Source organism: Petaurus breviceps, unplaced genomic scaffold, assembly GCF_028583685.1.
Source record: "Petaurus breviceps papuanus isolate PSGF00001 unplaced genomic scaffold, PetGlider_PUasm1.0 108, whole genome shotgun sequence".
Taxonomy (NCBI): Eukaryota; Metazoa; Chordata; class Mammalia; order Diprotodontia; family Petauridae; genus Petaurus; species Petaurus breviceps.
In genome coordinates this window covers 1,475,002-1,501,800 of record NW_027185593.1, presented here as the reverse complement: position 1 = coordinate 1,501,800, position 26,799 = coordinate 1,475,002, and the positions used below count along the sequence as shown (strand labels likewise).

Here is a 26,799-nt window from a genome sequence, read left to right as displayed (position 1 = left end):
CGGAACTTTGGGGGGGGGGAGAGGCGGCAAAGAAAAAAAAAAGACTAGGGAGTGAACGGGCCTTCAGCTACATAGCTGCCACACCGCACGGCCTCTCACCCCTTGTTTTCAGCGCAGTAGAGGAAAGATTCGTCTTGGTGAGCTTTCATAGAGAATGTATCAGGGACGAACGGCCGGGGGATGCGTGGCGCATGCGCAGCGAGAGAAGGCGGTGCTAGAGTCAGGGAAGGGTTGGGGAGACCGTTATCTAATTTGCATGCTCCCGCCTCGCTTGGGTCACGTGGGTATCCAGGGGAGCGGTTTCCGGCACATGCGCGGTTCGGCGCCCAAAGGACTTGAGGACTGGGGGTAGCCCAGTGTCTGGAGCCACCGAAATCCGCTGGACCCCCGGGGCCTGTGACTGTGCCGCGCGGTGGTGGTTCCTAACCAAGGTCCGGCCCAGCCCAGCGAGCCGGCCGCTCTTTGCATCCTAGTGAGGGCCGGTAAAGGGCCTTGGTGGGAGGAGGAACAGGGCTGGGGGCGGGGGGTTGTTTTTAAGGGGACGGGGGTGGGGGTGGGGGCTCGATGGGAAGAGCCGGGTCCCAGAGCAGAAAGGAGCCAGGCCTGGGCCAGAGAGAAGTCCAGGAAGGCCGAGTCCCTTCCCTTTCCTCCCAGCATCTTGGGGAGATGCGGACCCCTCGCTCCCCTCCCCCTCCTCTGACAGTGGCACCTTGAGCCTGGGGCTTCCTCCCCTTCAGGGTCTCCAGGCATGGGAACCTAGGCCTCCGGGATCTTTCAATCCATTGATTTTGGTTTCAGTCCCCGATAATCCGGTATCATTTGCTTTTGTCCCTCCCTCCTGCGCTTTACCTTAGCCCAGCAGCCTGCACAGAGCCTTGAATAGAAGAGACCCTTAATACATTTAGATTTCAAGGATGCATTTTTCATCAGTGTAAATGCTTCTTCCATTTAGGCAGTCCCCCCATAACATAATAGGCAGTGTTTGATAGCTGTGGAACAGAAAATGCATTCCCCAGTGGCCAGCCTAGTCATGAGCCTCCTTCAGACCTCTTCACCAAGCTTAGTCTTTAGATGACAAGCCATAGCTGACTTGTAGTGGACGCCATTTCAGCTCAGTAGGACATGGGCATAGCATTTGAAAATTCAGGATAACCCTGGAATTGTGATGAGATATTGGGCTACAGGTGGATGCCACCTACCTTACTCTTCAAGCCCTGTGTGCCCGCACCTGAAAAAAAAAAAAAGAGGCTTTTCAAAGATGAGACCAAATAGTTTTGGCTCTGCTTTGTAAGGGTTTCAACAAATATTTTTAAATATCTGTTGTGGCTTAAATGAAATACAGGGATGAAAATGGTAGAGTGGCTGACCTCAAGAAGCTTCCAAAATATTATTAGTAAGGACATGACATCTTTAACAACAAACAGTATAATACAAGGTAAAACATAAAAAAGCCAAAGTTGAAATCTAGATTAGTATTCTAAGGACATTTGAAGGAGAAGATCATGTTTAACTAGAAGAATAAGTAAAGGCTTCATGGGAGAGGTAGTGGGTGGGTAGGCTAAGGTAAGGGAGCAGACTGCAGAAGTGGGAATGTTTGCACAGAGGCGGGAGACTGGGGAAAACTCAACAGGTTTTCCATTTTGTCTTGTCCATTGTGTTTTACAAAGAGGAGTAATAAGAAGTAAGACTGAAAGGTTTTAAATCTCGGTTTTCTCTTGTGTTTAAATGTGTGCTAGAGCAATACCTGATATGAGATAGAAGTGATATTAATAAGCACGAGGCTTCTGAAGCATTCGGTTAAAAGCACCATAGGACCTTTTGTGTTAACATGTCTTTCTTTTAGCTGGGCTGAACAATGGCATCTAGGAGAGTCACGAGGGAAACTTTTGATGCTGTAATACAAGAAAAGGTTAAGAGATATCGAGTGGACCACAGTGATGCTATAGAAGACACTCTCCATCAGTTTAAGTCTCAAGGTAAACTAAAAGAAGCTTTGGGGGATGGAAGGAACCATAAGTTCTCAAATAATAGCACACATATCAATAGTGCTTGTCAGAAGGTTACAAAGTATTTTTCTTCACTCCTTACCTTATGAGGCAATTAGTTCATGTACATTATCCCAGTTTGCAGATGGAGGAAACTGAAGCTCAGTAATTAAGTCACCATGTTATAAAACTAGAAGCAAAACCTAGACTTCAGTTCTTGACCTTCTCCTTCCAGTTTCACCAGTATTTTCTACCACACCATGCTACCTTTCACTTGAAGGGAAAGCAAATTTGTTAGCTTTCAGTTATAAGACATTAACAGTGAAATGCTTAGTCACAAATCGTTAATAATAATATGAAAAATTGCTCCAACTCACTAGTAGTAAGAGAAATCAAGACAACTGAAATTTCACCCCATACCTAGAAAACTGGAAAAGATGATAAAAGATGAGGATCATCAGTGTTGGAGAGGGTTATGAAAAGAGAAGCACACTAATACATTGTTAGTAGAGCTTAACACCCATTACTCAGCAAGCATTTATTAAGTGCCTGTCCTGTGACATTGTGCTAGCTGCTGGGGAGATAAAGGTAAAAATGAAACTGACCCTATCCTCAAGAAATTTACATTCTTTTAAGTGGGAAAGTACATAAATATATGCAAAGTAAATCTTTGTTATCAATAGGCTAGCCACAGCTGGGGAGATGATGAAAGCTTTCGTGTAGCAGTTTTGACTGACTTTTCACTGAGCAATTTTGAAAGAAACATGGGATTCGAGGAGAAAGGTGAGGGTCCATTTCAGACATAGAAAATAGCCAGCCCAAAGCAATGAGGACAGGAGATGGAAGGTTGGACTAGCAAGAAGGCCAACCTGGCGGGACCATAGAGTCCCCGTTACTAGAAGAACGGCTAAGCAAAATATGGTGTGTGAATGAAATGGGAAATTACTGCATCGTTTTAAATAAGGCCATGGAGAAGCACGGGAAAACATATAAACTAGTGAGAGGCTAAGCAAACAGAACCTACTGTATACAGAGTGACTACAGCAGCATAGTGGAAAAAAAACAGTAAAACAAAAACAAAACCCATGAGGTTGACCCAGAAGAAGAGAAGAAAATTCACCTCCCTCCCTTCCTTCTTTGTAGAGGTGGGAGTAGGGAGGAGGAAACTTCTTGTAAAATATTTTGTCTATTGTCAGACTTGGTTGATGTATTGGTTAGTTTGTCAGAATTGTCTCTCCCACCCACCCCTACCTTGCTTTTTTATTCTTAGATACAGGGGGTATCTCTCTGAGTAGTGGAAGGGAAAGAGATATTTGGAAGTAAAGGTGATATAAAAACAAACTAGAAATAAAAATTTACTATTTTAAGCCAGCTCCAAAGTTTCATCCAGCAGATTAGCAAAGATGATGAAAGATAATGTTGGAGAGGCCAGGTAAAACAAGCACCTGAATACACTCTTGATGGAGCTATGAATTGCTCCAACCATTGAAGGAAGCATTTTGGAATTATGCTAAAAAAAAGTGACTAAAACGACCATACCCGTTGACCTACAAGTCAGATTGCTAGGTATGTATTTCAATGGCAAAAACAGAAAGCTACATATACCAAAATACTTATAGCAGCACTTTTTTCATAGCAAAGAACTGGAAAAAGCAGAATCCCACCTATTGGGAATGGCTAAAGAAATTACAATATATGTAGAATTTAAAGAAACATGGGAAGGCTTATATATACTGAGACAGAGTGAAATAAGCAGAACCAGGAAACCATATTTACAATAATTAAAACTATAAATGGAAAGAACAAAAAATAACTAAAACTGAAGGTTCTTTAAGTATAATGACCAAGTCTGGCCCTAAAGAAGAGATGAAAAAATGTACCTCCCTCCTTTCTTTGCAGAGATGGGAACTATGAGTGTGGAACACTGAATGTCAGATTTAGTTGGTATGTTGGTTAGTTTTCTTGAAGCTTTCCCCTTTCCCCTCTTCTCTCTCTCTTTTTGTTTCCTTTTTTACTAGGGGATGAATCCCTGGTAAGGGAATGGGGTGGGAGATATATGGAAATGAAGGTGTAAAAACAAAATATAATAAATGTTAAAACTTTTTTTAAGAAAATAAGTGTTTGGCAACATTTGCATGTTTCTGCTCAGGGTTTATAATAATTGTTTAATTCTATATATCTAGAGACCTATTCAATGATTATACATTGTTCAGCAAATAGAAACAGATGTGAAACAAACATAGACATTCTGTTCCAGTATGGACAATAAAATCCAGGGTGGTTAGGGAACAAATACTATTCCTTGAACCTAACATAGCTTTACTGTTTCCTTTTAAATGGTTCATTTCAGGTCATTCAAGGTCAGTCCCAAGATCAAGAGCAGACAGGTATGAAGACAGTTTTCATGATGATGGAAGATACTCTCATGATCCAGTACATCCTCGTGACACTTGGAGGGAAAACCTGAGGGATGATGTATTTCCTGGACCTTCGTTTAGATCCAACAGTCCTCCCATGAGTGAAGAAAACTACTATCAGGAAGATTTTGTCCGGGATCTGGACTTTTCCCATTCAGACTCTAGGGACAGGGACTTCAGCCGGGTTAGCTCCAGAGACCGGGACTTTGGCCACCGGGACTTTAGTCATTTTGGTTCTCAGGATCCAGAGTTTAGCCATTCAGAGTCTTGGGAGCATGACTTTGGCCACCAAAGTGCCCATGAACCTTCATGGTCTCATGAGAGTGACTTTGGTCCTGAGATTTTGGGTGACTTTCGATCGCCTGGTCTCATGGAGGAAGAATATGTGGACATGGACAGTCAGGAGTATGACTTGGACTTTTCAGGTGAGGGAGATTATGAATTCCAGCAGCCAGTGCCTCGGGGCAGGGGCAGGGTGCGCAGTCGGGGCCGTGGTGGCCGGGGAGCTATTGACCAGGGCATTCTTCAGAGTAAGCGGGTGACCAGAGGTGCACTTAAAACCAAAGTCATTAAAGGGGATGTCAGGAAAATTCCCACCCTAAGAAAAGTGAGCACTAAAAAACTGCCCCCTGTTGTTCCCTATCGAATTATTCCAAAAACTCGAGGCACTAATCGAATAAGAAAAACTATTCTGAGGCCCGATCTGAGTCCTGGGATCACCCAAAGGACCGAAAATGTCCAGCATCCTGTGCGAAAGACTCCTTTGCACCCCAATCAGAAGACTAGTCGGTTACCTAGAGGAGAAGTCAGTTTTGACCTAGTGGACAATTCGGACATTTTTTCAACATTTGGGATAGAGATAATCAAATGGGCTGGATTTCATAAGATAAAGAATGATATGGAATTTTCACAGCTATTTGCAGCTCTCTTTGAGTTAGAAACTGAAACCTGTGCAAAGATGCTGGCCTCCTTCAAATGTTCTCTGAAACCAGAACACAGAGACTTCTGCTTCTTTACCATAAAGTGTTTGAAGCACTCTGCTTTGAAAACCCCCAAGGTTGACAATGAGTTCTTGAACATGCTCTTAGACAAAGGTGCTGTGAAAACCAAGAATTGTTTCTTTGAAATAATAAAACCATTTGACAAGTACATGATGAGGCTCCAAGACCGCCTTCTAAAAAGTGTTACCCCCCTCCTCATGGCTTGCAATGCGTATGAACTAAGTGTTAAAATGAAGGGTTTTAGTAACCCTGCAGAAATGGCAGGGGCCTTGGACACAACCAATTCCCTCTGTCGTAAATCTTTGGCACTTTTGGGCCAAACATTTTCCTTAGCTTCCACATTCCGACAAGAAAAAATCTTAGAAGCTATTGGCCTCCAAGAAGTTGCTCCAGTTCCAGCAGCCTTCCCTAATTTTGAAGATTCAACTTTGTTTGGAAGAGAGTATATAGAGCATCTAAAAGCCTGGCTGGAGAAAAGTGGCCATCCTATCCAAATGAAGAAGGCAGACACTGGGTCCCCAGAAGAGGCAGCAAGTGTTCCTTCTCCAAATTCAAATATGATAGCTGAGGCTCTAAATAGAGGTAAGTGAAGAGGAAAATAAGTTTGCTTATATATTAATCTTTTCATTTTTAAAAAATGTTGATTGTTTCCTATTTAGGAGATACAAAACATTGCTTAGGGTTTTTTTTTTCAGCCTTACGTAAAACAAATAAAGGTTGAATGTGTGATGATTAATGTTAATAATTCCCATTTCTGTAGCACTTTAAGGACTTACAAAGATTCTTCACAGCAACTCTGTGAGGTAGGTTGTACAAGTATTATATCTTTTTATATCCATTTTACAGATGAGGAAATTGAGGCTTGGGGGGAGGGGAGTACCTTGCTTAAGGTTAAACAGCTATCAGGTGGCAGCCTGGGTTTTCTGATCAAAAATCCTGGGCTCTTTGTATCATACTATGCTTCCTCCTTACTGAAAACCTACTGGCCCTTCAGGGATACCATAGTAATACTACTGTGTAACAAAGTAACATCAGGGCTGCCACTGGTAGAGTGCCTGTCTTTATGGCCTTATCAAGACCAGTAAAATTGTCAAATCTCAGTCACACAGTGCTTCCCATTTTTATGTATGTCCAATGATTCCGCTGATGTGGCCCACGAGATTGAGTCTCAGAAAGGATTGGAATGATAGTCTATGCCAACATTCACGTTTTGCAGGTGGGGAAGCCACATCCCTGAGACTCAGTTGAAGTTACCTTGCCCAGGGTCACATAGGTAGTGAGAGGAGTGCTCCTGCCTCCTCAGTTCTCTTGGACTTCCTTTTCTAAACTTGGGGTTGGGTGAACCTTCCACCAGTAATGTTCTCTTCTGGTTCCCAAAGTATTTGTGCATCAGGACCTAAATTCAACTGTGGGCTTCTTCATCGGCTCCCTATTGTTCTAAGATAAAATACAAACTTCTTTATGATTTAAAACCCTTCACACTGTTTGGGCTTTACCTCTCCATGTTTCTTGTTCCCCTTCACTCAGTGTTGTGGACAACTTGATCGTTGTGCTGCATTCTGCCTTATCTCTCCCTCTTCCATGCCTTTGCCCCAAGCTCTCCCTCATTCCTGTAATATACTCCCTCTTCATCTCTGCCTCTTAGAATTTTTTGCCTTCTTGAAGGCTCAGTGCAGCTACTACCTCCTATGAGAAACCTTCCCTGATCTTCTGGTTATCAGTAATCTTGCCCTTCTCAAATAATTTTGTGTTTACATATCCATTTATATGCTATATCCTTTGATAGACTATAAACTCCTTGAGGGCAGGACTGCTTTTCACCTAGAGTCACTTTTTTTTTTTTTTAAAGCAATCGGGGTTAAGTAACTTGCCCAAGGTTACATTTATTTTGTGTGGGTGTTAAGTATCTGAGACTGGAACTGATCCTGGGTCCTCCCGACTCTGGGGCCAGTGCTCTTACTAACTGCCCCACCTAGCCACCCCTAGAGTCACTTTTAATAAATGCTTCTTGAAAGTTAATTGGGGAAATGGTAACATTCTTGATGTGTTCAGAGCTATAGATAATACATAGATAAAGAATTATCACTGCCTTCAAGGTGCTTATCATCAAATATGGAGATTGAATACATAAGCAAATAACTATTAAGAAGTAAAATGCAAGTGGGGAGTATTTTATGGATGTGTATACACCTAACTTTTTTTTTTTTTTGCCTTTTGGAGGGCAGTTGGGGTTAAGTAACTTGCCCAGGGTTACACAGCTAGTTTTTTTTGTGTGGTGTTAAGTGTCTGAGGCCAGAACCAAACTTTCGGGTCCTCTCGACTCTGAGACCGGTGCTCTTACTCACTGCGCCACCTAGCTGCCCCTACACCTAACTTCTTAAGGAGATGGGTGATGGGTGATTTCCCTGGTGTGATGAGGATCCCAGCCCCTCCATGCCTTAGCAGATCATCTCAGAAGTTGTGTGATCAAAAGAATTCAGTCTGCTGACAAACTTAATGTTGATCCCACCTTTACAAACCTCAGCTCATTTGGCCATTGGACAACAGATATACAACCTATGGCCTGGCCTGTACTGGATGCCGTTTGAAAACAGCTGGGTGTAGGTGCTCCTAGGGCAGGTGCTGTACCCTTGGTGTCAGAGGAGAACCTTTGAAGGGGCAGACACAAGGAAATGTAATCTGGTTTAAAACCATGATCAGTGCCTAAGAGGATGACAGAAGACTGAGAGGTCAGGTGAAGAGAGAAGATCCTCTTCAGCTGGGCAGGAGCAGGGAATGTTTCTTGGAGAAAGTGACATTTTCTTGGTTACAGAATGAAAGAGTTAAAACTTTTTAAAATCGAGTGTGCACACTGAAAATTGCCCTACTGAAAATCTTATTGCCCCAAATTCTGAATAGTCAAAAAATGAATATGTTTTTCCTGGAGAACAGATAATGAAACTTCTCTCCCTCTTGAGAGAGAGGAAGGGGGTTAGTTGGGCAGAATGTTGCACACCTTGTCAGAACTGCAGCAGGTAATTGTTTATGTGTGTGTAACAGGTTCTCTTCATTACAACAAAGCTTTCAATTTAAAAGGGAGGAGGGAATATTTCTAGAAATGACTGATTTTATTTTAAGCAAGAGTAAAACGTTAAAAAGAAAAATAATTTCCTTATACTTTAGTTTTGTGGTTCCTTAATAACCATGCTATTTAACTTGCCCTGGACATTCTAAGTTTTGGGATGTCATTCTAGCATTACAATACCAATCTCTGGTCCCAATCCTATTTCAAATGTTGGGCTCTTAAGAAGGAGACTATTAGGGGTTCAGACCAGCTGAGAGGAGTTGCCTGAAAATTCTTGTGAGATAGCATTGGTTTTATGAGACCTAAGCATTCCAGTGCCTCTGTCAAGCCCATTCTGTTTGTTTATTACAGTTCCTCAGCGAGCAGACAGAAAGATTGTTGAGACAATTGAAAAATTTGTGAAGAGTATAATTGAAGGCAACTTGTCCCCAAAAGAAAGAGCAACACTAAAGAAGAACCCTACTTATTGGTAGGTATTTAAGAAATGCTCGAGCACATGAGGACTTTCTCACCCAAACATTAGGACATGAGAATTTCAAGTAGAACTTTCTGAGGTTGGTTAGGACTCTTATATTGGAAAGAGATTCCTCATGGGGAGCAAGGCCTTCAGTAATGGATATACATGCCTTTATTCTGCTCTGGATATTGTAATGAGTAGAGAGGTGGAAGCATTCTTCCAAAATATCATCTAGGAAATTGCCCTCTCCTACTGAGTCAGTTCATTCAATGCCCACATTGTGTACGGTCTTGGGATAGGTGCAGGAGAAGATACAAAAATGAATCGCATGGAACCCTGCCTTCAAGAGATTTACAGTCTAAGAACGGAGAGCAATATAATCTAATAGGAAATTGAATTCAACAAGCAAGTAAGGGAGATAAAAATTGTTATGAAAGTTCATAGGAAGAAGAAGTCATTTCCAGTCGAGGGAATCGGGAAATCTTCATTTGGAAGTAGCTCAGGGTCTGGGTTTGGGGGAGGAGTGGAAGGGGATGTTGTACATTCCAGAGGTTAGAGTAGCTTGTGAGCAAATGCACAGAAGTGAGAAAAGGTGGGATAGATTGGGGAAAACTCCAAGTATTGCAGTTTGGGAGAGTAGTGTGAGAGAAGTGCCAGTTTAAAGATCATCTGGTCCAATTCTGTGATTTTGCAGAAGAAAATGAGGCCCATGGCGAGGTGAAGTGATGTAGTCAAAGCTAGGTAGTGAGTAATGCAGGCGTCAGGCACAAGCCCTGTGGAAAGCTCCATTGGCGCTTTCCTCCCTGTCCTGGGCTACAGCCCTTTCACTGTACTCATGGGCTGGGAAGGAACTTATTGAGGGCTCTCAGTGGCAAAGCAGGGATCTTAGGTCAGAGTTCCTGGTGTGAGATCTAGTGCTTTTCCCACTCCACCACACTGCCTTGGGTTGCCTTTGCTGCCTCCACAGATAAGCAGGGTAGGTGTTGGATGCATTCTGCAGTGGGCATTACTGTTGATGCTTCAGAAACGCAGTATTATACACGTGTATAACCTATATCAAATTGCTTGCCTTCTCAATGAGGGGCAAGGGAGGGAAGAAGGGAGAGAATTAAGAACTTGAAAGTTTTAAAAACAAATGTTAAAAAATGTTTTCACATGTAACTGAGGAAAAATAAAATACTAAACAAAAATGCAGTATTGTGAGTAAACTAGACTCCATCTTAATGTCAGCACAGTTTTCATTGGATTAGTTTATGAAAGGAGGGCAAGATGTTCTGAGAATTTTAAAAAATCATTGTCTGAGGCTGGTCTTACTGTGTAAAGTGTGTCAGTTAGTCAGACCATGAAATAATGCAGATTCCATAAGGAGGCGATAAAAGTATGTGCCACTTTCTGTGGGATTTTGTACTCTGCCTGGTGCATAACTTGCTACTCCACACTGGTGTTTAAGCCTGTCAGTGTTTCTTGAATAGAAATCAATTAGAAGAGTAATGTCTAATAAAAACATTTCCTCAGATAGAGGAAACAAAACAAAACAAAAGTCAGTAGCAAAATTCTGGTGTAATATTTATAGGAGACTCTGGATCCAAGATTAATTTTTTTTTAATTAAAGAGTCTGCCTTTGGCAAGAGACTTACAGGCAATTTGATAACTGCCCTCAAATAACTGAAGACTTATTACATTGAAGAGGGTTCGGCTTATTGTGCTTGTCCTTAGAAGGTCCGACTGAGACCAGGAAAAGTTGCAGGGAATATTTCAGATCCACATCAAGAGAAGTTTTCTAACAATTAGAGCTTTTCACAACCGATCTAGGTTTCCCCTAAATTCTCCATCATTGGAGGTCTTCACTAGTTGGAGATGTTGTGAAGTAAGTTAATTTTTTTACATGAGTTAGTTTAAATGACTTCTAGTGGTCCATTTCCAATCCTGAAGATTCTATGCAATCTTGTCGTTGACAGGCTGATTTGTTATAATTTCTGATTGAGCATGATCTTAATAAACCCTTATTCAGTACCCATAAGTACCAACCACATGCAAAATATTGTCATATACTGAGAAAGTTACAAAAACAAGACATGGCCCCTACTCTTAAGGAGTTTAAAAATGTTTGTTGAAAGAAAGACTTGTAAGAGGTATACAGCAAGGCACAGATATTTGGAATTATAATAACATAACTGTTCTGGGCAGCTGGAACACTAGATTGTCCTGAAATGTGTCGTTTTCTTTAAGGCAAACTTGACACGCAGATCTGAACAAAGTTTATATGTAACAACATAAATTCTGGCAGAGGAAAAGATTACATTTTTTAAAATAAAGTTGTATTTTTAAAAAATTAAGCAAAATCTTTCCCTTCCACCTCCCCACTGGGGGAAAAAAAAGAAAAACTAAGCTCTTGTAATAAATATGTAAAATTTTTAAAAATAAAAGGGGACAATTAATTTAAAATTTACAAAATATTTTACAAATATAGAATAGAGAGGGTCTAAATAGGTTGTTGATGAACAATATAGTATTGACCTAAATAAGTATTTTAATGTATTTCCTTCCTCTCTAGGTTCTTATCTGATGAGGATAGTCTGGAGTATAAATATTATAAGCTGAAGTTGGCAGAAATGCAGAGGATAAAGGAGATTAAAAAAGATGAGGAACAGCAGCCAACTTCAGAGGAATGTGCCGTGAGAGCAATGCTGTACGCAAGGAAGGTCCAGAGCCTGAAGAAGAGATTGGTTCCCCGGAAAAGGCTGGGACTCTTCTCCTCTTGGGGGATCAGTGGCTGGAAGATGAGAAAAGCAACCGTGGGGACACAGACCGTTCTTTCAGCAGGGACCATGCTGAAGCACCAGGTCAGACATGCCCATGGGGGGTTCCAGGCAAAGCCTTCTGTGCCTGATGTAAACCACCCTGAGAAAAACTTGCTCTCAGAGGAACCTGGACCTCTTCCCTGTGACCCCAGCCCAGGACCTTTGACCTGCCTTCCAGGAGCAGCTAAGACTGAGGCCTCTCCTGCCTTGCCTGAGTCACCCCAGACTCCCCCATCTACTCAGTTTGCCAGTGGTAGGTAAAGAGTTTATATTGAATATCCAGAGCCAGTGGAACCTAAAGAAAGACAACAGCAAGACTGCTAATAAAATAATTGTGAGGGAGAGTTAAGCACCTGTATCAAAGAGGGATTAATTAGCCTTTTTCTGCTTGGCCCCAGGAGGTAAACCTAGGCCTAGGGGGAGGAGTTTTCCAAGGAGGCAGACTGCAGCTCAGTTTAATGAGTAATTTCCTAACAGAGCTATTCAGCAATAGAATGGGGCAGCCATGTGTGGTAGAAATATTATTACTATTACTACTACTACTACTACATTTTCTGTAGCCCTTTCAAGTTTATAGAGTACTGTGCTCACAACCCTATGAAGTAGGTAATACAAGTATCATTATCCATCCCCACTTTACAGATGAGGAAATTGGGAATTAGAGAAGTAAAGTAAGCTAGCAAGTCAAACAGCTAGCAAGTGTTGGAGGCAGGATGAGGTCTCCTGACTTCAAGTTCAGTGCTTTTTCCACCCCTCCGAGTCAAGTCAAAACATTTTTCAGCACGTACTGTGTTACTGTTGTGGTGCTGAGCCCTGGGGACACAAGGAAAGGCAAAGTCCTGCTTTCAAGGGACTCAGCGAGTTCCCTGTTGCTGGATGTATGGGGCAGATGTCAGGTTACCACTTAAGAGATATTATGATTTAAAACTGTCAAGGACTTAAAGGACCAGTCAAGGATGCCATGAAGAAGATTCATGGAGACATTAGACTATATCAGGAGTCAGCCTTGTAAAAATATTTTTAGAATACTGGTTTATTCAGTTCTAAAAAAAAATTTATTTATAAAATTTGTTTATTCATTTTCTATAGAAGCCCCTTGTTAGGATGCATAGATACCCTGAGCACTAGGGCAAGGTCCCTGAGCAGGCCCTCCAGCCTTTTATCAGTATCTGGTACAATGAATTTGCCAGATTGATTGTCACCTTGAATGGCAGGAAGCCCAAAGGGAATGAAGTATGGGATAGATGGAAAGAGTAAAAGAAAAAAAAGCAGAGCTCTCATAAGCCCTGAGTTAAGGTTGTGAGATGGAGAGGATGATCGGATGAGGGCTCTTTCAATTGGGGACCACCCAAAGGGATGGCATTTTCTGATGCTGGAAAATAGACCAACATTTCCCTGAGGCTATAAGTGTAGACTGATAGGATCATAGATTTAGAAAGGACCTCACTGGTCATCAAGCCTGACCCCCTGTGGAGACAGGTCCAAGAAGCCTACGTGATTTACCCAGGGTTGTACCAGTGCTGATACAAACCCAGGTTCTCTGACTCCAAAGCTATAACGTTTCCACTGTGCCTCCTGCCACAAACTCCTCGTGTTCTCTTCCCCTCTTCCCTTCATTTCTATACATATGGAAACCACCTCATTCCCAATAGAATTTAAACTCTTGGAGCTCCCAAACGTTATCCTTTTTGTGCCCAGTCTCTTAACACTGGGTCTTAAAAAAAGAATAATGTAAATTATACTTAGTAGATGTTGATTGTTTTGGCTAAAAATGTTAATTATGTATTCAAAGAGTTATTGGCCTTTGAATTCCTTAATTGGGTTGATTACCTCTAAGGTCTTTTCCAGTTCTGATATTACAAGGACTTCTCTTGACATTCTTAGGAGTCTTTGAATTCGGAACATATATATAATAACTGTTTTGCATTTTGCAGTTGATGCCAAGACAATGGATACTGCTGAGAAACTAGCTAAATTTGTTGCTCAGGTGGGACCAGAAATTGAACAATTTAGTATAGAAAACAGCGCAGACAACCCTGATCTGTGGTAAGTACTGCTGTATCTTCTTGAGTCTAGCATCATAAAATACATTGAAACCTTCCTAAAATTCCATCCTTGAGATTCATCTTCTAAGTGAGCTACCTTGCCGAAAGTTATCCTATAGTTCAGGTCACTTTGTATGAATGATCCCTGGAATTGACTTACTTCAGTTTCCTTCTATACTGAATAGAATTTAAAGCAATCTTTCAGAGGCAATGTGATATGGTGGAAATAGTATTAGGCTTGGAATTCACCAAACCTGGGCTTGCCTTATAAGCTCTATCACAACTCTGACACTCTTGGCCTCGACATCCTCATCTGTAAACTTAGGAGATGGTTTTAATGCCTTCCTCTTTTGAGGAAATGTGGTCTGCTACTGTTGTTGTCATTCCAGGTTCTGAACCCCTTTGGTGCCTCTTGACATCTAGAGTATGTAAAGAGTACGTAAGCACTGATTCTGTGTAGCGTTGTTATGTGTGGCAGCTGAGTGTCAATTGTGCATGGTTGGGACGGAACAATGGTCACTGGCATCTCTTTCATATGATTTTGTGCATGGAAAGCCATGCAGATAACATTACTGTTATGATGTCAGTGGGCAAGCATTCCTCAGGCCCTTCTAGGATCCCAGAATGTTAATGCTGAAAGAGTTCATCTAAGAGGTCATCTAGTCCACCTCCCTTCATCTTACAGATGCAGAAACTGAGGCTCAGAGGTGAATTGACTTGCCAAAGGTCACACAACCAAGTGGCAGAGCCAGGACCTGAATCCAGATCATCTCAGTTCGTTCATTTCATTCCCAGTCCAGTGCTTTTCCCATTACACTGGGTTTGCCTTAGTCACAGTACTTTATTATACCAGTCCTGCTTATTGCTCTTCAGTGACAGTGCACTGGGGGGGAGGAGGAGGAGGATGACAGCGATGGTAACTTACATTTGTAGAGGGCATTAAGGTTTACATGCACAGATATTTCTATTGACCATATTTTCTGTGTAATTGATAAATTATTTCATTGCCTTTATTATGCAAAACTGAGAGGAATTGGAAATAGCTTTGTAGCTTACACAGCACTTTCTTCACAAGAACTCTGTTAATTAAGTAGCATTTTGTTTTGCTGAAGAAGAGACGTAGGTCCCTAGCATCGGTGCCTTTTCCACAGCTCTCCACTTGGTCAGTGTTGGAGCCAAGTCTTGAAGCCAAGGATTCTGATTCCAGCTCCAGCACCTTGCTCCCGTATCAACCTGCCTCTGCTTGTAAAAGAAGCACGGGTTGTGGAATTGAGGTAGCAAGAGACCCGAGTACTGACCAGATCATTTAGCTTTCTGGCCCTGTGGTTTCCTTATTTATGAAAAGGGCTTAGTGATAGCTGCCTAACTCACCTGGCAGTATGTTTGTGAGGATCACATAAACTAGATCTGGAAGGAAGGCTAGAAAATATCACCCTGAAGCTTACCTGGAAGTAACTTATTCCAGAGACTTAACTATCAGACTTCAAGAAAAGGTGTAACAGCAACAACAAAAGGTTTCTGGGAAGCCGAAATGTCCTCAGGTCAGTGTCCTAAAACTCATTCGTGTGAAGCTGCTTGATCCTTGTTTCAGGGCCTGCTAACTGGCATTTTAGACAACAGTTGTGACAAGCCTGGTTACCTAATTCCCCAACCTGTGTCTTCCCTCTCTTTGGCAAAACTCAGTTTTCTCCTATAAAATGAAGGTGTTGGCCTAAATGATCCATGAGGTCCCTTCTAGCTCTCTCATTCTGTGATTCTGTGTGAAACTATACATTCCTATTCTCTGGGAGCTCAGTTTCTAAAAAAGAAAGGACCATGATAGAAATACAGATAATGTAGATGATTGGAAAAAGCATCTATCAAATAACTGATAGTACTTGTCTAGTTTTTGTCTTAGGATGAACAATTACAAAGATAAGTGGAAAATGAAGGATTTTTCTTTCTTCTTTTTCTTTTTTTTTTCTTCAGAATATTGGCACTCTGTTCCCAGTGGGATAAAGTTAGACTTCTTGGGCTTGGTTTATTTATCAGTATTATTGACTCTCCTCAAAAATACAGAATGATAAAGCTGAAATGGACCTTAGAGGTCATCCTAATTCAACCCCCTCCTTTAACAAATGGAAAAACTAAAGGTTAAGTGACTTACCCAAGGTCTCATAACCATTGTGTGGCAAGAGCTGGCTGGGTCTTACCAAGTCCAGTGTTCTATTCCTACTCCACACTTTCCTTTATTGACTAGATCCATCTCATCATTCAGTCTGCCCTGACAGCCTCTAATCTTTCCCGGACATATTTCAGCACACATGCCACCAAAGGAATGCCATGCCTTTGTTTCCCAATAAGTTATTTTGAAAGCCCTCCTTTAACTTAACTGATGGAATTTCAATTTCATCCTCAACCCAGGTTTCTACATGACCAAAATAGTCCTGCCTTCAAGTTTTATAGAATGAAAGTGTATGAACTGTGCCCTTCCATTAATTTCACAAAAACCCCACTAAACCTCAAAGCAGGAGAGGGTATGAAATCTGGAAAGGCTTCAGATCATGGAGAAGAAGAGGAGGAGCAGGAGGAAGAAGAGCTCGAGGGAGATCGTTCTCAACAAGGGGCTGAACTAGAGTTAGAATTGGGACCTGAGGAAGAAGAAGAAGGTACAGAAGATGACACCTCAGCTCAAGAAATGGCCTCTAGAATTGGAGAAGAAACTGGTAGAGCATCTCAGTCAGAGGGGGTCCCCTCTGAGGAGACACAGACCATGGGAGCGGAGGGCGATGGTGCCACTTTAGCAACTCTGTCACAGTCCTCTGCTTCAAGTGCCTGTTTCCCTCGAAAGAGAATCAGCAGCAAATCACTAAAAGTTGGCATGATCCCGGCTCCCAAGAGGGTGTGTCTTATAGAGGAACCTAAAGGTACCTGACGTGTCTTTGCATTTGTCTCTGCAGCAAGGTGTTCCCATTTAGTCCATGAGAATGATGTTGTTAACTCCAGGACTGTATGTTCCTAATGATAAAGTGACACAGTACACTTGTACCTTGCTTTATTACTGAAAAGTTGTTTGTGAAATTAAAGTTGTTTGTGAAATTAAATTCTTGTAAATTGAACCATATTTTAAATACGTTAGGAAAACACCCCATTTAAAGGTACTTCATAGATTAATTATATAAAACAAAAACCTTTGAATTACATGAATAATCACTTTATATTTTTTCTTCAATAAATTCAGATGTTTGCACGTTGAGTTTGTAGGGATTACCAACAGTTGTTCTCTGGTTTAGGGTACATTGTGCTGAACCCAACTGAAATTATTTTTTAGTTACTAATCTGTGTGTGGATGCTAAGATGTCTTAATGGCACTGTGGCCAAACCACTGGTAGTAAAAATTTCAAACTTTAAACTCTGTTATTTGGCATTCTCTTAATTTGACACTTTGGCACATATATAATACAGCAGTCATTAACTGAACAAAGATTTAAGTGCCTGCTGTTTATAAAGCTAGGTTCTAAGAGAACTACAAAGTTGGAAAAAAGCATGATCCCTGCTCTCATGGAACTCACTACCTGGTAGCAAGGGAAGACGTGAACACAGATAAGTGTGAAATACTATAAATAGTACAAGATAAATTACCTCAGAGGTGCTGAGAAAGGCCTACAAGATGGGGGAGCATCATGACTGGAGCACTGCAAGGCCCTACAGTGCCGTGATATCAGGAAGATTAAAAATTATGCGGGGCCCGTTTTGTGCAAGGTTTGTTTATTGTCCTGTGTATTCTAATAGCTTAAAACTTAAGTGATGCATAGATAGCATGTATGTAGGTACCACATTTGAGGAAGGACATCGACAAGTTGGGATGTATCCAGAGGAGAGCAACCAGGACAGGGTGGGGACTTGGAAGCATGCCATTTGAGAATTAGTGGAAGGAATCAGGGATATTTAGCCTAGAATGGTCATGGTCTGGAGGATCTGGAGATCAGGAGAGAATTCATTGTCGAATACTCAAGGGCTTTGTCATTTAAAGGGTCCCAAGATGGATGGAAGTTACAGGAAGGCAAATTTCAGTTCAGTACAAGGAAGAGCATCTGAACAATTGGAGCTTTCTAAAAGTGAACTGGGCTGTCTCCGGAGGGAGAGTTTCCCCATCCTTGGAGGCCTTAAAGCAGATCCTGCATGATCATCTTTAAGGAATGTAGTAAAAGGAATCTGGCTCTAGGTAGGGGTTGGACTCATTGACCTCTGGGGTCCCTTGAGCCTTGGGGGTTCTAAATAGTAGCTTTGAAGTATCTGACCAGGATAGAGAGCTGAAAGCTTGTGTTTTATCTTGGAGAAGCTGTTTTAGATCCCACTATTTAGTGTGAAATGTAGTATCTAGATAGAACCAAGCAAATTTAGTTACCAGTATCTTTGTATTTTGATGTCACAACCTTCCAGAGCTAGGGTGTAGTTCACATGGCCCCAGGGATCAGAAACTCCCTTTATTACATACCTAGTGTCCAATGTGAAGCCAAGCATTAGGTGCCAGGTAATTAGGACCTGACCTCCACCCTCAGGAAGCTTGTGCTTTTTTTATACTGTATAGAATTTGCAGTTATCTTAAACAGTTTTCTCTATAAGTAACATGGAGAAAAGATGATTACTCCCTGATTTATTTATTTTATTTTTTGGTCTTATAGTTCATGAACCTGTGCGAATTGCTTATGACAGGCCCCGGGGACGCCCTGTGTCCAAGAAGAAGGTGAGGTTCCGCCAACATGAAACCTTCAACAATGATGCATCCATTTACAGTTTGGAAAATTCACATTTCAGTCAGTTGTTAATTGAACAGGTTTTTTTTTTTCTGTCCTGTTTAAGAAAGAGCTATTTTTAAGAACGGTATTTTTTTTTTTTTTAAGACTTCACTGAAGTGCTCCTTGGATGCTCATTGTGGGGTGGTGATGACTCGGGAAATGTGCACACAGCACAAGTTCTTCCACTTCTGTCAGGCTGGAAAGGTTTGGTCTATGGGTACAGCCTAATTATGCCTGGAGAACCTCATCGCAAAAAGTTGGCTTGCCAGGGAACTTTTTGGCTCCAAAAACTCATGAGTCAGTCTAAGGGCTGCGGTTTGCTTTGTTGCTAGGAGTACTCAAAACTGATGAAATCGCAGATCTTTTTTGAAGTACTGTGGCATTGTGTATTGAGATGTAAGTGGTGTGGGGCAGTGTTTAGAGAACTGGCCTTGGGATTGGGAAGACCTGGATACAAATTTTGTTTGTCTCTGGGCAAGTCACTTAACCTCCCGATTTCCCTGAACAAGTCTCTCAGATTATAAATTGAAGAATAGTTATGAATCTACATTGGTAGAAGGAGACTGCTCGGTGGAGTTCTCTATATCTTTAAAATTCAGGTCTAGCCTCCCTTCCCTCACCCCTCCCCGCAAAATCACATGATATGTATGTAAGAAATTGGAGTGTTAGACATGTACTTGTGATTCTCCATAATGAGACAGCACTCAAAACACTTAGCATCTTCATGGGGAAAAGAAAAGAAAACTGCTGTGCCTAAAGCCCAGACGCTGCTAAGCACAATTAGTTTCTAAAGCATATGTATACTTGTTCAACAGTTAAAAGATCTGTGTCTTCATCAGTATGTGTCCTCTCCTCTCATCCCCACTGCTGCAGATCACAGTCCTTCTATAATTTAAACTTCTTCAGAGAGTTGTCATGACCAAAACATTTTTTAACACCCTATGCCCAAACCGTTGATGAACCACACTTAGCTTGGCTGGTCCTCAGACAATATATAAATAATCACTGGGCCATAACCTGAGCCCCCTCAATTTAGTGGATCTGTGTATATAACCTTTGAGAACCCAGGGTCATCTCCATGTCATGATAGGCTTCACTGGAGTTACAAAAGGACATTGCAGCTACACAGTGCAGTAGTATTCCATAGTAATTGAAACCAAAACCTGAAAACTTCATCCCTGTATGGCTAGAATGCTGCAGCTGGCGTGTAGTCAGGACTAACTGCCATATCCTTGCAATCAGTGGCACTATCCAAAGGCTCAGAGCTCTCATGTTTGTCTGTAGAAGTTCATAATACTCCAGGTGGTTTGTTTTTTAAATGAACTACTGTCTACCTATGGCTGTAATATCCCATAGTTGTACAGTTCATTTTCTGAACCCAAATGACAGACTTCATATTTTTCTCTAGTAAATTTCATCTTGTTTAATTCAGGCCATCCTTCCAAAATCTCACAGTATTTTTGGTTTCTAATTACAGGACCCAAGTATGTGGTGTAGTGAAAAGAGTGCTGGATTTGGAGTCCTGGGGACCTGGGTTCAAATCCCACCTCAGACACTTATTAGCTGAGAGATCCTGGGCAAATCACATAACCTTTCTGAGCACCTACATCACAAGGTTATTGGAAGGATCAAATAAGCACCATATAAAAATGTTAACTTTTATTATTATTGCCACCGCATCTTTTTCACCAAGGTTAGGATAGAAATGTTCCTGGACAAGTTGCTATCCTATTCTTTTATATTTGGTGTTATGCAGATAGAATAACTTCCTTGGCATCTAAGCTCATTCTCTGTGGGCTCACTGGAAGCATCCTTGGTATGATTATAGTAGCAGACAGGACAACAGGGATCCTGGTCGTAGCATCTTTTGATTATTCTTGTCCTGATTTTCAAAATGAGAAAAACATTTGTCCTTCTCTAGCCCCGAGTTACCTCTCATTCTTTGTTTTTGAACTCTTAGTAATAGTGGTTCAGCCCATCTACTAATTCCTCCAGTAGCTGAGGAGATAAGTTGGACTTAAACTTTCAGGGGCAGCTTAATTTTCTCTTCCTGTTTCCTTGGTTTTTTCAGTCAGCTTTTTGTTAGCCACTTTTGTTCTGTCCTTTCCAGTGAAATTATAGAAAACAGAAGCAAAATAAGAAGGGACCTACTCAGGTATTCTTCATCCCCAGTAATTGTCCCATCAAAGTGGAATAGCTGTGCTGTCCATTTGTTTATCCTTCTCTTCCCCAATACAACTTTTAAAAAACCACCTGGTTGTCCTTATCTCTCCTTGGATCATTCTGATAGAATGGAGGCCAACCCCTTTCTTTTACCAATGAGGTAATTGAAGCACAGAGAGGTTTGCTGACTTGTCCAGGTCACCCAGCAAATAAGTGTCTGAGGTGCTGAGGCAGGAGGTGAGCTCAGGCCTCTGCACCCTCAGGCTCATTCACCGTGCTGTCTCTTGTGTTGCCCAGCTGCAGGTTGTGAGTGCTTCTGACAAAATCCTTAGTGCACCAGGCATTTTTGTCTTCATCTTTTCAGTCTTCTTGCCTCCAGGTTTCCCATATGTTGTTTTCAAATTATAAAACTGAATTTTGTAATTCTTCTTTTGAAAATTCTTTATTTCTTTTGACTGTGAAATTCATAGGTAATGGAATAGCTTCTTTCTCTGTCACACTTGCAAACTTATAAAGCACTTTTCTCACAGGATCTCTGTGAGAGATAGGTAGTACTCGTATTATTTTCACTTTACAGATGAAGAAACTAGTTTAGAGAGAAGACTTACCCAAGGTCATACAATTAGTAAGTAGTTGAGTCTGGGTTTGATCTGAGGCCTCCTGACTCTTTAAGCCCACACTTAAGTCTACCACCACACGATGTCCTGATAATCCTATACCATTGTCTCCCTCAGTACCTAGCACCATGCTCTCTGCTTGTAGGGAGCCCTTAATGAAGGCTTTTTGAATAAATGAAGCATATTGTAATTCAGAAAGATTTAACTTTTTTCTTTCTCTCTTCAGAAACACAAAGACTTGGAATTTGCTCAGCAGAAACTGACTGACAGAAATGTGGGTTTTCAAATGCTTCAGAAGATGGGCTGGAAGGAGGGATATGGCCTGGGCTCTCGTGGGAAAGGAATTAAGGAGCCTGTAAAAGTGTATGTAATGGTAACCGACTTCAGAAATGCAAGAACAATAAATAATAGGGACAGGTACACTGCTGCCCAAAGGGAGCAGGAGGAGGACCTTTAAAAGTCGGCCTTAGGAGGCTCACTGATTTCAGAGAGCCGGTGTGGTTTGGTAGGAAGAGCCCAGGGCTGGGACTGTGGAACGACAGGGAATAACTCCCAATTCATGGCCTAATCTCTGTGTATTACCTTGGGCAAGTCACTTTACGTCCAAAGCTTCTGTTTCCTCATCTGTAAATTGAGGAAAATACTTCTTCCACTGACACCAGAGAGCAATGATGAGGGTCAAATGAGATAAAGGTATTTGAAGGCCTTCATCATTGTAAGAGTACAGAAATGTGTTACTGTTCATGATGCCTAGCAGGTCACATCGTCCTCATGAAAGTTTGAAAGTCTTAGGAGAAAAGAAATGGGAAGCAATACCCAGGAGCAGCAGAGCCAACTTTCTATTTACCGTCAGGCGAGACTCCAGGTTCCTCTTCTTAATGATAGTATTTTCTGACTTTTTTTTATATCGTGGTTCTTGCTCTCTTTAAAGTGGGCATAGTCTTCTTGGTACTTCTCTCTGAGTCAGAGATGTTTTAAGCCCAACCTCAAATAAAAGAAAGGGATAATGGGGGGGGGGGGTGTTTGTTTTTGTTTTTCCTGGCTCTGGGAACCTACAGAAAGCAAAGGAATTAAGGTACATTGAAAAGAGGATTTGGAGCCAGCACTACTTTGCTACTCTGTATGACCTTGGAAAAGTCACTGGGGCTCAGTTTTCTCATCTTTAAATGAGGGAGTTTGACCTTTAAAATAAGTATTTCTATCTCTTTAATATCTGAATTAAGAATCTTACGTTTCAGGATCTTGTCTTATTCTTTTAAATAAAAGCCAAATTAAGGTCACAAGCTCTTTATAAATGTACATTTTGGAAGTTTAGCCAGTGATGTGGACTGTACAGTCCATTTACCTATCTTCTTAAGCCTTGTAGTTTCAGTAACATTTGCTGTTTTTAAATGCCAGGACATACAAAAATGACTTTAGGGTTAAAACCTAGAACCCCTTTCCAGAGAGATCTCAAGTAACTTTCAAGGGCCCATTGTGTGTAGCAAGTAGTTAATAATAGTTTGAGACCTGCCACATTAGGGCTACATTAAATTTCTACAGTATAAACAAGAGATTTCCAAGTATCTCCTCCAAATAGGTAAGTGCAGCTGTGAATAAGGTAAGTACATTTTGTTTTTCTCTGTAACTTTTTTTCTAATGGCATGCCACACATCCTCTGCCAAGACAGTTTACCATATACTTAACTACCTATACATGTTTGATTATTTTTAAACTATTTTCTGTACTTAGTCATGTAGTTGAAAAAAGCAGAGTCCTATACTAATTGTCCATTTTACTCCCATAGGGGAACTACCTCTGAAGGGGAGGGCTTGGGTGTTGAAGGGGAAGAAAATAACGAAGATACATTTGATGTTTTCCGTCAAAGAATGATACAAATGTACAGGCAGAAACGAGCAAGTAAATAGGTATGTGCCTGGGCACGTTCATTTCATGAATTCCTGCCTACACTGAAATTCTGGTTTTGGAAAAAATATATATATTTCTGAAATGTTACATTTCAAAAAACAACCACCAAAAAAAACCCCCAAGAATTCGGTTTTACCAAAAAACCAAGTCGTCAGAATGCAGATCTATCCAACTTCTTACCCTCTAGGTTTGCAGAAGAAATGTGTTACAGGCTGAAAACGCTGGTGTTTGACAAAGCTGGTGCCCTGCAGGCTTTCTTGTGACTTTTAGTTCACTTCGGCAATGTGCAAAGGGATTTTCTTTGGCACGGTGAACTCAGAAGTTAATGTTACTCACCTACTAGTTTGCCAAGCTTCAGGATTAGCCTTGCACTTGGCTGCACAGGCTGACAGTCTGGGTGCCAGCTTACCTGGAAGAGACTCCTTTTAAAAGGACTTGCAGAATTCATTCCGTCATTTTGCCAAGGTTTTGTCTCCCCAACAAAAAGAAGGCCCACGTCTGAACCCATACAGGAAACAAGATTCCGTAGTCAGAAGACCATTCCAAATATTTTCCTTGTCCAAGTTTAGTCAGTGCTGACATTTTTTTCCATTTCATTTTCCTATTCTTTTTCAGATGCCTTCTTTTTTTGCACTTATTCTCCAGCCAGAATTTGGACACAATAGTTGTCTTCAAGTAACAACTAAACAGCACTGATTTAAGATAGAGCCCTAAGGTGGTTAATCTTGAAAGCTCTTTTTGCTGACCTGCATTATCAGCAGAGCCAGTGTATACATATATATATATCCCCCTGTGGATGGGCAGAGTGAACACATATACACGAAGGAAATTTCTTTCTTTGGAGCAAAGATTGTTTTTTGGGGAGGAGAACCCTAAATTTCCAGAATCCTTTTTGTTTGTTTCTAACCTGTTTTAAGCACTTTTCACCACAAATCTTTTTCAAGTCGTTTCATGGTTTTAGTTTTTGCTCCTTGGAGAAGCAGAAATGAACCAAATCAGTTTCATGTTGCCCTACCAGAAGGTAGCACTGAAATGAAATTCAGAATATTGAAGAGCCCATTCTCAGATTTCCTATCCTATATGCTAAAAAAAAAATGCAGTTTCTGATTTGATTGAACATTGACCTCCAGAAGCTCTGTCAGCAAACCTGTCCTTTGCTCATGAGACCAAATGTGGAATGATTACAAATCTTCCTTTCTAATTGCCTTTCTGAATTTCAGTAGAAGACAAAACTACAGTGCCAAAGCGGGTCCCCTGGAGAATGTCTGGAGGTTCTTCAGAAGACATGGAAGTCTTTGGACTTGACAAGTGTGTTTACCTGTGGGCAAGTCTTGTAACCTTTTCGTGAATCTTAGACCTAGTAAGGTTCTGCAGTAGTCTTAGGTACAGTTCAGTGGGGAACAGTCCATTAGACTGCTTAACTTCTTTCTCCCCAGCTGTCAAGGGGCCTAAGAATTCATAGATTGTGCCACAGTTGTTAAAAATGAATTTAAAAATGTACACTTTTGTGTCCTGCCCATTGCCTCTTCTATGATGAATTTTGAAAACTAGTAAAAAACACTTTCCTTTTTCGCATGTGTAGCAATGGATAAAGGATTATTTTATTACAGTCCTTGTGAGGGAAAGAGGGGGAAAAAATCCTGTTTGGGGATTTCCAGTGCATCTGTTTCTTATTTAAAAGACTATGACTGCAGTCTTGATCCATCTAGCACCATACTTCTTGTACCTACATGCATAATTCTTAAGCTACCAGAAATTAAGTCCTTTATGATAAAGTGTCAGTGTTGAAGTTTTAAACAAGTGTTAAAATGCAAGACAACCTGGGATCCCCTTCAGTAAATTATTACAGCTGTCCTGCTGATTCAGCTGTAAAGCTAGAGGGCTGAGAGCAATTGCTTCTCCTAGGAGAGTTACAGAAAAGAGAACTGCCTTCGTTTTGCATTCCTTAAGCAATCATTGCTTCCTCAAAGCAAAAAAAACAAAAACAACTAACAGCTGTGATGACCAGGTTTCTCTTATTACCTTGACTGTCAGTAACACCATTAAGCCACCCCTCCAAGGAATGTAATACCACAATACCAAGCTGGACCCTCTTTTCCAGATACTCTCTTGAAATTGATTTAACTGCCAAAGCAAAATACCAATAGGTATGCAATGTGTTCAGTCTCACTGGTACTGTGGTATCTTGTTCTGCCACCTGGCAGATGCCTCTGCCTTTCGACACAGAGAAGTTCAAAGCATCAAGACTGGCATATATTGATTCAAGACCTAAAGACAATTCTTAACTTTTCCTTTGTGATTTGGTTTGGAGGTGCTGAAGAGTTCAGTCTAAGGGATGAATGAACATGCCTCATTTGGAAAAGTTTGATAAAAACATTGAGCTGCACAGCTACATTAGAAGATTCAATGTAGGCTTCTTGGGGAAATTTGGGGACAGGAAGAATTTATGTGGCTTTTTCTGGACCCTTAATACAAGGTGTGTTCCTTGTACCTTTTTCTTAATTCTTAATTGGCCATTGTGTTGATTAATTGAATTAATAATGGTCTTTTGGAATTAGATGTTCATCAGTTGTGGTCAGTTTTCAAGTGTGGCTTTATGGAAACAATGTGATTGGTCTCTGAAGATGTTTTTCATATTCCCTCACTATGGGTGTAGCTCTTTGTAGCTCATCCATAAGAGCCTTTGATGCTGTTATTGCCACCTCACCTCTTCTTCCATTTGACTTTTTGGAAGCACTTTCATTCTTTCAACTAGTTAGAGTTCTGTTTACAGTTAAGAGAGCATAACTCAGAGTGTGGCTTCCCACATTGGGGGAGTCCCACTTTCTCAGCCACCCAGTCCCTAGTCATTATTCTGGGAATGTTTTGGTTTGAGCTGAGACTGCTGGTACAGTACCATTTTGGTGTACGTGAAAATAACCTATAAAGACTCAGGTTATATTCCCTCCTGATTGCAATTCATTGGAAGGCAATTTGCTGGAGTATAACCCACTCTTGGAAAAAAATGTGAATTGTGGTTCTTGAGAGAGTCTTAGACTGCCGTCCTGGATAATTGTGGTATGGTCAGACTTTCTTGGACCAAATGTCCTTTTGGGGTGAAATGCCAGAGGAGCAGCACTGGTGCTAAGATTCTAGTGTGGCTCACGTCAGGTTCCCCCATACTCCTGTTGTTTTGCTGAGGATGGCCCACCTCTCCTTGGCAAAAGGAATACCCCCTTCTCTGCCCTGCTTTTGCAGGCTGAATTGAAAATGCAGTACATAAGATGTTGCACAAAAATACTACTTTGTTAAAGTTACTAGTTTCTTTTCTGTTATTTTAGTTTCCAGGGTCTCTTCATGAAGACTACAAGCATCAATGAAAATTTTAACTTATTTCCATGGTGTGTTTATAGTCTCTTGGTTTGTTTTTATCCTGGGTAATCTCGTAGTGAATTTTGACATGTTCCATGTAAATTGGCAGTGCTAAAGCCTAGAAGATCCTTGTGAAGATGGAGGTTTGGGTTTTTTTAAGTTGTAAACATTGTTAACCTTTTAACAGCTATAATAAATGTAGAGAGAAAACA

General features: G+C 41.1%; 1 protein-coding gene across 6 annotated transcripts; it reads left to right on the top strand.

Annotated features, from left to right (window-relative positions):
• Positions 1-4: 4 nt before the first annotated feature.
• On the top strand, positions 5-26,799 carry SUGP2 (SURP and G-patch domain containing 2). Of its 6 annotated transcripts, XR_011164607.1 has the most exons (13): positions 197-472; positions 1,844-1,976; positions 4,336-5,985; positions 8,819-8,936; positions 11,479-11,978; positions 13,660-13,771; positions 16,174-16,676; positions 18,435-18,496; positions 18,654-18,752; positions 21,555-21,691; positions 23,115-23,235; positions 23,424-25,712; positions 26,557-26,799. XR_011164607.1 is itself a non-coding variant. In XM_069069012.1 (12 exons), the coding sequence occupies exons 2-11, from the start codon at positions 1,856-1,858 to the stop codon at positions 23,233-23,235; spliced, it is 3,423 nt and encodes a 1,140-aa protein (XP_068925113.1). In that variant the 5' UTR covers positions 5-137; positions 1,844-1,855; the 3' UTR covers positions 23,424-26,799. The 6 variants fall into 6 exon arrangements, 5 of the variants coding, with proteins under 5 accessions (XP_068925113.1, XP_068925045.1, XP_068924936.1 ...); XM_069069012.1 differs by lacking the exon at positions 197-472 and adding an exon at positions 5-137 and having other exon boundaries at positions 23,424-26,799; XM_069068944.1 differs by having other exon boundaries at positions 195-431; positions 23,424-26,799.